General features: G+C 39.1%; 1 protein-coding gene across 2 annotated transcripts in view; it reads right to left on the minus strand.

Moving 5' to 3' along the window:
* Window positions 1-6,399: 6,399 nt before the first annotated feature.
* Window positions 6,400-13,464, minus strand: part of NAA16 (N-alpha-acetyltransferase 16, NatA auxiliary subunit) — a 64,664-nt gene continuing 57,599 nt past the window's right edge. For both annotated transcript variants that reach the window (XM_050970575.1, XM_009102980.4), the window contains exons 15-20: window positions 13,170-13,363; window positions 12,338-12,446; window positions 11,732-11,830; window positions 11,003-11,146; window positions 8,460-8,557; window positions 6,400-8,195 (exon numbers count right to left, since the gene is read on the minus strand). In XM_050970575.1, coding sequence (XP_050826532.1) covers window positions 7,995-8,195; window positions 8,460-8,557; window positions 11,003-11,146; window positions 11,732-11,830; window positions 12,338-12,446; window positions 13,170-13,363 — 845 coding nt within the window. In that variant the 3' untranslated portion in view covers window positions 6,400-7,994. The remainder of the gene's footprint in view (window positions 8,196-8,459; window positions 8,558-11,002; window positions 11,147-11,731; window positions 11,831-12,337; window positions 12,447-13,169; window positions 13,364-13,464) is intronic.

Consider the following 13,464-nt stretch of genomic DNA (forward strand, 5'->3'; position numbering starts at 1 on the left):
AACCACATTGGAAGAAAATTTAAAGCCTTGTGAAGCAAAACACATAAGGGAGGTCTTATGTATTAAAACAATAAGACATCTCCTCTAATTTCTCTCCTCCACTAGAAAAATAAAAGGTAGCAAATTTTTCTGGTAGATATATTTCACATCAGTGCTATTTGCTGTGACTAAAAATCACACATTTTGTAGTTTTTCTGTCGTATTTCACACACTCATGCACACAGAGTCCACTTGTCTCAGTCATCTGTTACTTCCTATCCAACACTGTTTGTGGACTCTGTTTCCCAAGCCTTAAATCTTGCCAGAAAATAAAGATTCTAAATAGATGCAATTAATAACTACAATGATAACAAAAAATACTTGTGGCCAAAATACCTAGCCAAAAAGATACTGATCACATCTAAAGGTATAAAAACTCTTCTTGCCAAAGAACTCAAATTAGATTTTCCTGGGAACACTGAATACCTTCTGGGTTTTGTGGTGGTTTTTGGTTTGTTTTTAAAAATGAACATGGGTTTCCATTTTGTTGTTCCCACTTGTTCTTGTGTTATTAAACCAATATTTTGAGTTTTCCGTGGTATATTGCACCAATCTCAAGGAAACTTATATAACCACAAAAACAGGGGAAGTTAGGAATGGCAGGGGGTCCTGGGTATTGTTCCCATCCATCCCACTGAAGCAAGCTACCAACACAGGCTGAAAAAATCAAGCCTTACTCTCCCTCCCATGCTCTGTTGGCTGAAAGTCAGTAGGAGGCAAAGGGAGGAGCCAAGACGGCTTGTCTGCTGAAGGCATGTGGCTGCAGAGGTTAGAACAGGAGAGGAGCTCTTCAATTATTTGTGTTGCAGTAGTGGCAGTCATAGACCAGGACCTCCTTGAGTTAGTCACCACACCAATGTGGAACAAAAGCAGCAATCCTTGAGCTTTGGTTAGCCAGTCATTCACACCCCTTTAAGGCATAGGGATTTGCATGTAACAATGTTTGAGTCCATTGGAGCCTCTCCTGTTACCCGTGCACAGGGGATTGTGTTGAGGGGAAGAAAAGAATCAGTGTTACAGCCAGTGACCATGTACTGCATCCAGCCCTTTCCTCTGAGTGAGGCAACTGCGCTTCATTTCAGGAATAATTATTGAGCCCTGGGTATTTTCCCCATTTTTCTCAGCTTCAAATAATTTTTGTGACAAGCCATAGCAGAATCCTGTTTTCGTCAGAAATGGAAGTTAAGTAAACCATGCTCTAATTCTCCTAGCCAGAGGGAGGATCTGTGACAGCAATTTCTTCCATATGCCCATTTTCTATTTTCAACTCTTGTTTCATAAATAACAGGGTTTCAGAATTGCTCACTCCATACTGCCCAGCTCTACTAGCTGCACATCTACATCAGAGGACTTACATTCAAAACTGGAGCTCAGAGCATTTACACAAGAGGGAGGCAGTTTAAAAAAATAGAAGAACCATGAAACACCACTGCAAAGCAGAGGCTTTGCCACTGCAGACACTTAAAAACCACAGGTCTGCACGTCCAGATTTGTCCTGCCATGGCACTGACAAACATTTGTATTGTGCCATTGTATCCATGGCTGCTTGGGCCTTAGGTCTCCCTGAAAGCAAATTCAAGGAGCACACACCTACTCAACACTTAGACAGCAGGGTGCCATGCTTGGCACTTGACGAAGATGTGAGTTTCCTGTTATTAGAGCAAGATTACAAGCCCTCAGTGAGTAGGAGGAGACAAGAGAAGAAAAGAGGTGGTCACCAAAGGCAGAAGTAGCTGATGTTTTTTGGAGGATCTCTGCAGCCAATTTATATCATGGTAGGCCATGCACCTGATCAAGCCAGCATAGCCACTGCCCACCGTGGTCCTCGCTCCTCAGGGCTTCTGTCAGCTTGGTCAACGCTCATGAGAGGGTGCCTAATATCAAGAGCCAAATGCAGCGACAACTTTCTTCTGACCAGTTATTTGTTGCAGCCAGTTCCACAACGCCCTTGTCCCCCAGCCTGAGATGGCCAGGATTGTGAGAGGCTACCTGTGAAACATGCTATGGAGAGCCAGGCGTGGTCATAGGAAACCCAGAAGGATCACAATTTCTTCTAGAAAAAACATACTTCTTAGAATGGGAGGAGATTGAATACTTCCATCTTCCATACTTCCTTGACTGGAAGGCCATGTGAAAAATAGCCTGACACACCTATGTGTGGGCTGCTCACCAAATCCTTGATTAGCCATTGCTGTCTTTTCATTGTCTATCCATCTGTAATCAGTAGACAACCAACCCACATTTTCCAGGTAGGGTTTGTGCTAAGCTGTTGGCCTGAATCTGTTCACAGAAGTAAACAGCAAGGGCCAGAGCCTGAAGTGGAGAGAGAGACTGGAGAAATACAGTGGGGAGAACATGAAAAGCTTTTAGTAACAAATTGTCAGATAAGCTCAGGAAATCACATGGATATACATCTGTCAGCACAATTTGTTACAGTCTAGGTGGCACTTCAGAAGCAAAAAGCAAATCAGCCTAAATTGAGATCTGCAATTTTCAGATCTCTGCAATAATTTAGATGTCTGGCATCCTGAGGTGTCCATAGCTTTACACTGGATATAGGGGTGTCCCTATATACCACAGAGCTGTCCAGCCTTCTGATTTTTTATGAATTCATTGCCTGTTAAACCAGAAAGACTTTAGTGAAAGTGTAAGCTCCCAAAGAGAAGATGGACTACATCTGTTGATATCACTACAGGGCTGTTGGTTTTTCATTACATGTCCCCTGGAGAATCACCTTATGGGTCCTTCAGTGTTCACAAATGACACAGCTGAGCACAGTGGTCCTGAGCAGGGCAGAACAGCAAGGGACTGCTGACATTCCTATGCCACTTTGGAGATGGATGCTCTGCAATGCCTGAGCTAATCACCAGTGCACAGCTCACCACCTGGAGCAGGCCTCCAACCCCTGAACAAACTAATCATGCTCTCTCTTACAGATCCTCAAAAAAATTTATCCTTGGAAAATCTAATGGCTTCATCCCAGGGGTCTGAATTTCTCTGGACAGGTATTAGACATGTAGGGAATATGTTGCTAATAGAAATGTTCCTCCAACTTCAGGAACTCTCAGAGCTCATTTTAAATACAATCAAATGCATGGATTAGCTAACATTTGATTAAATGTCTCCAGACTCCTTTGGTGCTTGATGCCTTTTGTGGATTCCTGGATGTCTCTTGCACTACTGTTTACAGAGCCTGGCCTCAGGCAGGTAAAGTTTGCTTGCATTTACAGAGAGGCTTTATGACAGTTTACTTCCTGTGGAACAAACCCTTGTCTCAAACTAGGAGTGCTCTGGGCTAGACACTGTATGGGGAAGAGGAACACAGTTCCTGCTCTGGTCCTTGCCTACTCCCTTCCATGTTGCTTTAAACATGAACATTTATTACATGAAATCAGTTCTAAAACTACCTTACTGCATACCTAAAATACATCTAGGAACCTCTCAAAACCTGAGCCTGCTCCTAAGTGCTAACAGCTCATTCTCAAATACTTTGTCTAGACTTGAAATATGTTCAAGCAGCAAGGCCCAAGTGGGGAACAGACAACGTGTTTAGTTCATGATAAATTAACTGGAATGAAGGCTAATCTTCAAGGCTGACACGTTCTGCCTCTCTTCAACAGCCTGAAGGGAGGAATGGAGTTGAGTGAAACTTTTTGCACAGGACATGGGATTTTGCAAAAAAGCCGATCTGATCATCTGTGGGCTCTAACATATTTTCCCAAAATGTCTGTTCTCCAGTGCTTTGAAATGAGTCCAACCGACTGTGCTCTCTAGATCCCCACATCAATGCCTACAGACAGCTAGGTTATACAAACACGAGTCTAATTCAGATTTTGAAGCACATACAGAACAACAACCTCTCTCCAATGCCTGAAAGGAGGGAAAATTATAAGCATTTTCCTACACGTTTACTACAAAACAACAACTACAAGACTTCAGCGTTTTGTTACTATGAAAACATTCTGGATGCAAGGCTTCCCTCTAGTGGAAAATCCACGAACTTTTCATTAGGAGCTGCAGTTAAGACATGGAAAAACAAATGCCATAAGTACATATAATGTTGCTGTTGAAACAGCAAGTGGCAAGCGCATTCACACATGCCAACACGATTATGTTTCAACCTTCTGTGTCACACTTAACACTTGACCTCTTCCTACGTGCTACAGCTGCAGAGATGTGAGAAACCACCCCTTTCACCTTAATTGCCAGTTCAGGACTAAATGTTTGCTATCTATACATGTATCAGGTCGGGATTTTCCATTAGGGCCTGGGTTTTGGAACAAGCTTATTTTCTGTGATGAGAAGTTTGTCAGCCTTGGGGTATGCCTGCCGGCCTGTGAGAACAGGAGAAGGAAGGAGGGTGTACTGTGTGAGATGGCAGAACCCTATGTGAGATTAGATTAGATGCTGAGTCAATGAGTTCTCTTGACATTTATGCTGTTAACACAATTTGGTTGGTGCAGGGATCTGCAATAGGAATTTTAGAAAAGCCACTACAAACCAACTCAAAACAAAAGGTTTTCAAAGATTCAGAAAACAAGAGAGGTGAGTAAATAAATGTACTGTAATAGTGATCATAATCAAGGCTTCTATAGCTTCACATCCAGACTGTGAAGGAAATTTGAAGGTGTTGCTAAGACTGGTAAAGAGCAAATGAAGCCTAATTAACTGATATAGCAAGAGACCACAGAATACTATACACAGTCATAGGACTGCAGAACATCTGCTGGGGGTGGGCAGCAAACCTAAGGTCAAGTCAGAATTGTGCCCAAGCCTTGTTGCACACATATCCCAGTAGTGTTAGTCCTACATTCATCATTATGTATTCAGGAAGCATTGTGTGCTACTCCTGTTGTTCTCAGCTCCTCCTTATGTGGTTTTACAGACCCTGAGGAAGGGCACAGCCACAGCATATCCAGACTAAAAGGCCAAGCCAGATAGGCAGCTTCTTGCACCAGAGGTACAACACTTTTGATACCCTGCTAGTCAGTATGGATAAATCCTGAGCCATGCTAGCTCACAGTGCTGGCTCAGTGTCCCAAGCAGCAGCAGCGCCTGCACTGCATCAAATGTGGAGCTGCTCTGCTTCAGAGCACTGCTGCCATACCTCCCCTGCACTGGGTTCTAGCCAGATGAGTCTGATGAATTCATTAACCACCAGAAATCAAAGCAGTCAAAACATAAAACATCTCTATCAGTTCAGGCTGCTCAATTTAGCCAATCTCTCTGAATGATCTAATGCTGCCAGGCTTGTTTAGATAAATGAGGTCCTGCATTCTGCCAGCAGCCTTGTGCTGCATTTCTGTATTTTCCTTCTATGTGCCTGGACACCTTAAGGTGTTAGGGTACACAGCACACCCTGCCAATCTGCAACAAAGATGAAATTTGAAGGAGATCAGACTGCCAAGCATTTGTTACCCAAGAAGTTCACACCTGCAATGACAGCCCTGAGGAAAACTCAGCAGGCTGCATGCCTCCAGCAGTTCTAAGAGAAAACCAAACCACTCACTGCATGACAGAAGACTCAATTTCCAGGATTAAGTTCCTACAGCCTAGATATGAAAACTATTCATCTACATTATCAAGGCATCCACTGCTGAAGAGGAGCCCTGGGTGTTTTTGTTGACGTCTGACTTTAAGTATCAAGCTAAACAGTAGTCCTAGATAAGCAGTCCTATCTAGAGTAACACAGCCTTCTTTTTGAAGGCCTGAATTAAATCTCTAGCAAGGTAAGTATTATCACTAAAAAAAAGACAGAAGATACTATATCACTTCACATCTTCACTATATGGTGCAAGTGGTTCTCAGGTGCTGCTGAGTCAAAACAATCCCATTATGGTCCACCTTTCCCTGCCTAAGATGTCTTTGAGCCAGGTGTTCCACAGCACATGTTGAATACTTGAGATAAAACCACATCACTACTTCTCAGTGTTACTATCACAGAATCACAGAATGGTTTGGGTTGGAAGGGACCTTAAACACTGCCTGGTTCCAACCCCACCACCATGGGCAGGGACACCTTCCCTTAGACCAGGCTGCTCAGAACTCCATCCAACCTGGCCTGGAACACTGCCAGGGATGGGGCATCCACAGCTTCTCTGAACACCCTGTTCAAGTGTCTCACCATCCTCACAGGAAAGAATTTCTCCCTGCTATCTGATCTAAATCTACTGATTGCAGTCTGAAGCCATTACTATTTATAGATACACATCTCAATCTGCTAAACAGTCTTTTTTTTTCATAGCTACTTACAGAATCAACATTAAACCAGTCAATGTCCCAACTCAACAGAAAATAACAAGAATGATGGGTTAAAGTTTGATGTCCATAAACATGCAAAAATTCCAAACCAAAGGCAAATGTGTACAAAATAATTTATTACAGCATAACATATGTTGGCAATATTTTACAGTGAATTTTCCATTCAACATTTTTTTTAATCTAAACAGATGACACACAAAGGAGAATTTTAATTAGAACAGTTTATTTGTCTTAATAAAATCCCCTCTTCATGAACTGGTATTTGCCTTTGAGGGGCTAGTTAATATTACTGAAATTATTTACATTGCAGTGAAATAAAAACAAACCGAGATTGAATAATTCCATTACGGTTTCCAGAAATTTTCTGTACAAGCCACAGTATAATTATGTTTTGATAGCAGTCTTTATAGAATGTAAAGCTGTCATGTGATACGTAGCCATTTTGTCTAGCAATGCTATGCTTTAAATAGGTATATTAGATTTAAACTTCCATTTTGATGTGTTGTATATTTAATAGTTAATGCACCAGAGTACAAAGTAAGAAAAAGGTTCATTATGATTTGTAGTCAGCCTCTTTGTGCTCCCTTAAACAGTTTTAAAATGTAAAACATATTTCTCTGTTTTGCCTTTCAGCACCTACAGCAATAGCATTTAGGCAGGAGAAATTCTGGAGTATTGGCCATAATACTTAAGTAGACAACTAAGACTTTTAATGGAGGTAATACAGCACACCCACCAGTGAGTTTTTATGATGCAGAGAAAAACTGTATTACCCATTACTGTACCTTCAGCACTTGCACAAAATTGGAGCAGCTTTTTCATCCTAAGTGTCAATAGGTGAACAAATGCGGAGAAACCAGAAGGAAGAAGAGGAAAGCGGAGATGAAACAAAGGACGAACAACAGTATTCAAATTCATTATGTCTTCTCAGGGAATTGCTTCAGGATATTAAAACTTTAAAATGTTAAACTGACAATAAAACTAAGGAAACGATAGCTATGGAACACGAGATAGAGGGAATAGTTTTCAAAAAGCCTTAGATATTTGTTGGTTTGGGTTTTTTTTACACAAACCTAATCTTCTTATCTGTCAACACTGGTTCCATATAAGACACACACCTGACTAAAACATGCAACCCCCCCCCAATGCTTTCATTGTTGCTGTGCTTCAAAAGAAACCAAACTGACCAAAGATTAAAAAAGAAATCCAACCAAAACAACCCAGAAAAAAACCCCTAAAGAACAGTAAAGTCAAAGAGGGCAATTCAAGCAGCACTTCCGTCTTAATCTGCTAAAAACTCTCAAATGATAATTTATTAACAAGATATGTTCACATATATCTGCATATGTAACAACACTTAAGTGAAAGCAGTCTTTAATATCCATATTATTGTGAGGGAGGGCTGATGAATTATTAAAAGACTTAAACCTGTACAAGTATAAACATGAAAAATGCTGATTAAAGATGTTTACATAAATATTGGCAGTTTTCATTGGGAGGAAAAAAACCCTAATAGCATACTCCATTTAACTATCCAAATATTTTGTTTTAGATACCTGTTAAAGATATTAAAATACAACCTGGAAAAGTAACCCTGATCTGTATCCAGCCAGCATGTAATGAGAGTCAGAGTTTCATATACATGTGTGCATGTAGGTACACACACACACACACAGGGGCTTGCACACACTACTTCAGATTTCATTGGACAGCAAATCATGGTTAATGGCCGTGTGATTCACAGATGCAATGCTGCTGTTGTCTTCATTTGTGGCAGGCATGAAGGCAGACGTAAAAGGGAACAGTTTATGACATGCTGCTTGATATTCTTCACATTGAGCATGGCAGCTTCCAAAACTGCCATCAAGCAACGCCTCAAAAACCTTTGTTAATGTCTAAAGAAACAAAAGCATCAGTTAATAAATGCAATTCAATTTTTTTTTATTTTAAAGGGCACATATTGTTAAACAACAATAGTTTGAGCAAACAGGTTTCTCTATCGGTATTTATGCATCTCTTACTTACAGAAAAAATTTGAAACCTTGTTCTTTCAAGTAATCATTTATCATGGTAAATGAAGCATGCACATTATCCTGCATTAAATTATACACTATTTAAGATCCCATACAGTTGGAGGCTTTATATACTGTATCTTTTACCTTCACATTTTTGTCTCTCATGTTTTTATCCAATCTAGTTGCAACAGCAATTGCTTTTTCTTGTCTTGATTTGTCCAGGAAATACATCATCTTTGCACCTTATTACAAGACAAAACCCACAATGTTTAGTTTTCCTAAATGCCATACAACATATATAGACAAACAGAACCTGAAAACTTACACATAAATGTGAATTAGACTTCTTATAAGTTTTAATAAACTATATCTTCCTCCTTGATTTGCAACTGAAAAATAATGAAACTAAAGACATTTTGAAATTTATTAGAAGCATAAGAATTGAATAATACAGGAGACCTGCTCCTGCAAAAGTGACATGCCTCACTTGACCGACAGGTCTTCAGTAGAGAAAAAGATCACAGAGTACATTGATGAGAAGCCCTTCAAATCAGGCTAAATGAAATCCATCCAACAAATGCAGAAGTGAGCAATTCTCAGAGACACATTGAATTCTCTTTACAAGTACTGGAGCTAAGTGAACAGCTGTTACTAAACAAGCGTGGAATGTGATCCAGTAAAAGTTCAGGCCAGTCCACATGGCAGAACACAGGGCCTTGGCTGCTCACCTGAAGCTAAGGGCACAGCTCAGGTACAAGCAAAGTGCTTGGTGCTTCACCTAGACCAGACTACATTGGCGGAAAGGAAAGCACTGCATTGTGGAACTGCACAGCTTCTCAGACCACAAAGAGTTTACCAAAACTGGCCTGGGCATCTCTGCAAAATTCTGCTCCTTGTATCATAACTGCCTTGATTTAAAATCTCATGTTAATGAATGTGTTGGCATTTCATGTATTTTTCTTTGCCCAAGTACTAACTCCAGACCCACTCCACTATGTAATCTACTGCAGAAAACCAAAAAGCTTAATCATTTTACCAGAAAACTTAAAACCCCACCTTCCGGATGTTTTGTCTGTCTCTTGGTTTTGCACAACTTGTTTCCCAATTATTAGTTTTCCCAATTAAATAAAGTTTCCTAGTTCTTACTGCTTTTTGTAGGCTGAAGAAAACCAACTGCTAGACTCAATGCAGAGCCATTATTGCCCATAACACTTATATTAGCCTAGTTACTCTTGACTAAAGTTAGGGAGGGTATGGTACAAAAATTGGAAAGCGGTTAGAAGTCTGCTTACAGTTTTTTTACTAGTAATTTTAAGCTGAGAAAGCACTCATTTGTGCTCTCAAACTTAGGCCTTAGGTCTTCCAGATCTTCATATCTGCAAGCTTTAATTAAAGATAACTGTTCAAGAAACTTAAAAATTGTGGAGTAGGTAAGTAAACTGTCTCAAACCTGTTCCAGCATAAACAGAAGACTGACACACAGCTGAAGTTCTAAAGTTACCAAAACCCTAGCCAGTGACTGTAGGGTTTTCCATAACACTGGAGGATCAGAAGATAAGACCTGTAAAGCAGCCAGTGAGATGCTCAACAGTCACAAGAGTGGAAAAACACATCCCTAAGAATTTGGAGCAATTGACTGCTGAAATATCAGTACTTGACTTCCCAAAACTTGAGCCTGCTTGCAGGAAAGAGGTATAAGTATTTCTCTAAAAATGCTGTCCTGAAACAAAGATTTTATAGAAGCCAATGGAAGTTGGTGGTATTCTACCTAACCTTCCTTTAGAGCAATGAGCAATCCTCTGAAGCTCACTTCTTCCAGTTATTCGGAACAGACCCTGGGTCACTTTTAAAGACCAGGTGAGGTTAGCACTAAGTACTTGAAGTGCCTGATACACTTACTTCTGTTTTTTAACTGCTGGAAATGCATTTTATTTTCTCTATTAGCTTATCAAGTCACATCAATATTCCAGAACTTTCTGTAATCATTCAATTCCAATTTCCTTTGACTTAGCTCCAGCAGCTACTTGTGGCTCTTCTATATAAACAGTGTCTGAGTGTCAGATTTCAGCATTTTCACTGCTGACCATCAAGCAGAAAAGCAAAGGCTGCATAACAAGTTCATCATGGTGCTTCTATTGATGCTGTTGCTACATGATAAAGTTATGAGTAGGAACAGAGAGACATTCCAGCCGAAAAGAAAATAAGGAAAAGCACTTGCTAATGGATATGGGATTTTGTTTTTTATTTTCTAATACTTTAAAAAAAAAGCCATAACAGGAAGAACGAAAGTGCTTCAAAACTTGAGCATCTATGGTGGTTTGACTGCAACCACCATCTATAGTGGTTTGAAGGTAAGGAGCAAATTTCTTATCCATCTAATAAAAAAGTGAAGTACATTTTTAAAAACTGGTACAAGCAGACAGAAATGCCACCCCCCCCACACACACATAAACATGTCATTTTACATCTCCTTAGAATTTATATATTAATTCATAGAATGGTTTGAATTTGAAAGAACCTTAAAGATCATCTAGTCCCACATGCCCTGCCATTCCCAGGGCCACTTTACACTGGACCAGGATGCACTAAGCCCCATCCAACCTGCCCTTGCAGACTGCAGATAAAGATTCTGGTTTTACATCACTTAAATCATCTCCTTTTCAAGAGCATGAAAAAGTTAGACAAACCTGACAGTTGGTGCTGAATGGAGGTAGCATTGTGTTTGAGAAATTCTTCATTAAAACTCTCCAGGTTTTTATTAACAAAGATTTTCTGCATTTCTTGAGTTAGAACCTTGCTCACAATTTCTGGGAGGTTACTATGGTCAGACACTAGAAGAGGGAAGGCAAGGGGGAGAGAAGCAAAAAAAAAAAAAAAAAAAGCCATTTAAACAACTGTAGAAGAAAACACTGAAACCACATACATCAGTGCTACAAGTCCCAGTTTTAGAATTTGTGCACAGAAATACAAATCTCAGATCAAAACGTGTCAACACAAACACTGCTGATGCATTTACAGAGGTAACTTTCATAAAGGGTGCTCTGTCATGTAAACTTTCTATTACAAGTTCATCACACAAACTGTTTCAGTCAGAATCATTCTCCTGTATCTGCCACTAATTTTCTTAAATCTTAAGGTTTTCCAGGATCCTTAGAACACTCATTTTTCTGTGAAATCTAGCCAAAATGGGTTGTTGGGTCCACCTGGTGGATTAATGGAGGAAGGTATAATACATACACAGTACACTGGGCAGCACAGCCTATGTTTTTTTTGGTATTGCCATGTAAAAAAACCCTATTTGTTTTTATTTTTCTTTGTTTGTGTTTCAAGAGTATACATCACAAAAATACGTAATTATGTACTTGCAAAATGTAACTTCTTGTATCTTTATAATGACATATTTCCTACACACATACCAGCTTTAGAGAATTTAATCAAGCACTCATGAAGCCATGGGTTATTCCTGTTGATAGCAAAAGCTCTTTTGACAGACTGTAACATTAACAGAAACTTTCCTGTGGGAAGGAGAAAAAAATATTAGGAAACCAAGATTAAGAATACAAAACATTTTCTCTTCATCATCAATTACTGGTCTCTTTAGCAAATCTAGTACAAATACTAGAAACATCAGTTTCTACACAGAATTAGAAATGAAGCTTATTTTCCCATTCAAATTGCTTAATAAAACAGAAGTTCTTGCTGCTCCAACTCTGGCAACACTGCACAGATGTTACCACCTATTTCGCTTTGGTCTCCTTTAGATAATTAAAGATCACACCACAAATACCATTCCACAGTATTTAAGAGTATATACCACAATATAATCCGCTCTTAGGGCTTTTTTTTTGTTGAAGGGTGACTAAACAAAAATGCTATTTACTCTATTATTATTGGGTATGATGCACACCTCAGCTTCAGTCAGGTAAGTATTTCAGACCATTTTCTACTACACTTGGATAACACAGGCTGAACTGAAGGATTAAAATTTTGTAAAGCAAAAATAAAATTAGGCAGTACTTTACCTTTTCTAAAGTATATTTCAAATGCTAATAAGTGTGTTTCTATATCATCTCCAATTAGATTCTTAAGTGGTATAAGGAACTTAATGGCTTCTTCTAATGGATTTTCTACCTGTTTTAATAAAGGAACAATGAAAATTATGGCTTAAAATAAACATCAAATAAAACCCACCAATAGTTTCTGTTATTCAAAGCATTTAAATAATCAGAGGTCAAAGGTGAACTGAAGCTAGCTTTCTGAATTAAACTGTACCATAAAAAAATCGTGCTGTTGAAATAAAAGTGGTAAAGTGTTTATTCACCACTTCATGTTGACAAAGACAACTTCACTGCTAACTCTGTTTGTGCACTCAGTGCTGTAATTTAGCACTTAAGAAACTATTAAATACAACCATCTTAGACAACAAGCGGTAAGTTTACTGTGATAATGGAGGTAGTACTTCATGCATAGCAAAATACTGGCTCACGCCTCCAAACTTTGCAAATTGCAATAATTTCTTTTATTTGTTCCTCTATTCACTGTATGAAAAGCAGATTTCTTCAAGCAAAATGCAAATTTTTGTTCAGTATCTATTTTAATGAAGTACAACCTACTGCCTACTGAAAAAAACCCCTGAAATCTAAGGAAAGTAACAATATTAATGTAGAACTTGGATTTCTTGAGGAAAAATACTTCTCTTTAGTGTAAAAAGAGACGGACTTCAAAAAATATCTCTGCAGGTAAAAAAATGATTTTATAAAAACACCTAGATTCTTTTAGGAGAATCTGATAGCAAACCCATATTATGGGCTTTTTATGATTATCATGAGAGCTTAATAAGAAAGACCAACTAACCCTTTCCAGTTTTTCAGGAACCAGCTCTTCCCTGGGTCCACTAGTTTCCTCCTCCTCTTCATCTCTCTTTTTCTTTTGATTTTTTTGCTGTCGTTCTCTTTCTGCATGCTTTCTTTCTTCTTCAAGTTTTGCTTTCTTCTGTGCTCTTCTTTGCTTACTAAGCATTTTCTTCAATTCTTTGGCTGAGAGATTTTCTACAGATTAAAGTAACAGACAACATACAAATATTTGTCTCAAACAACTCAGGTCATTACGCTTCTCCCCATCTCAATATGGCAAACTTTTAAGTGATTTC

Source organism: Serinus canaria, chromosome 1 (assembly GCF_022539315.1).
Source record: "Serinus canaria isolate serCan28SL12 chromosome 1, serCan2020, whole genome shotgun sequence".
NCBI classification, from domain to species: domain Eukaryota; kingdom Metazoa; phylum Chordata; class Aves; order Passeriformes; family Fringillidae; genus Serinus; species Serinus canaria.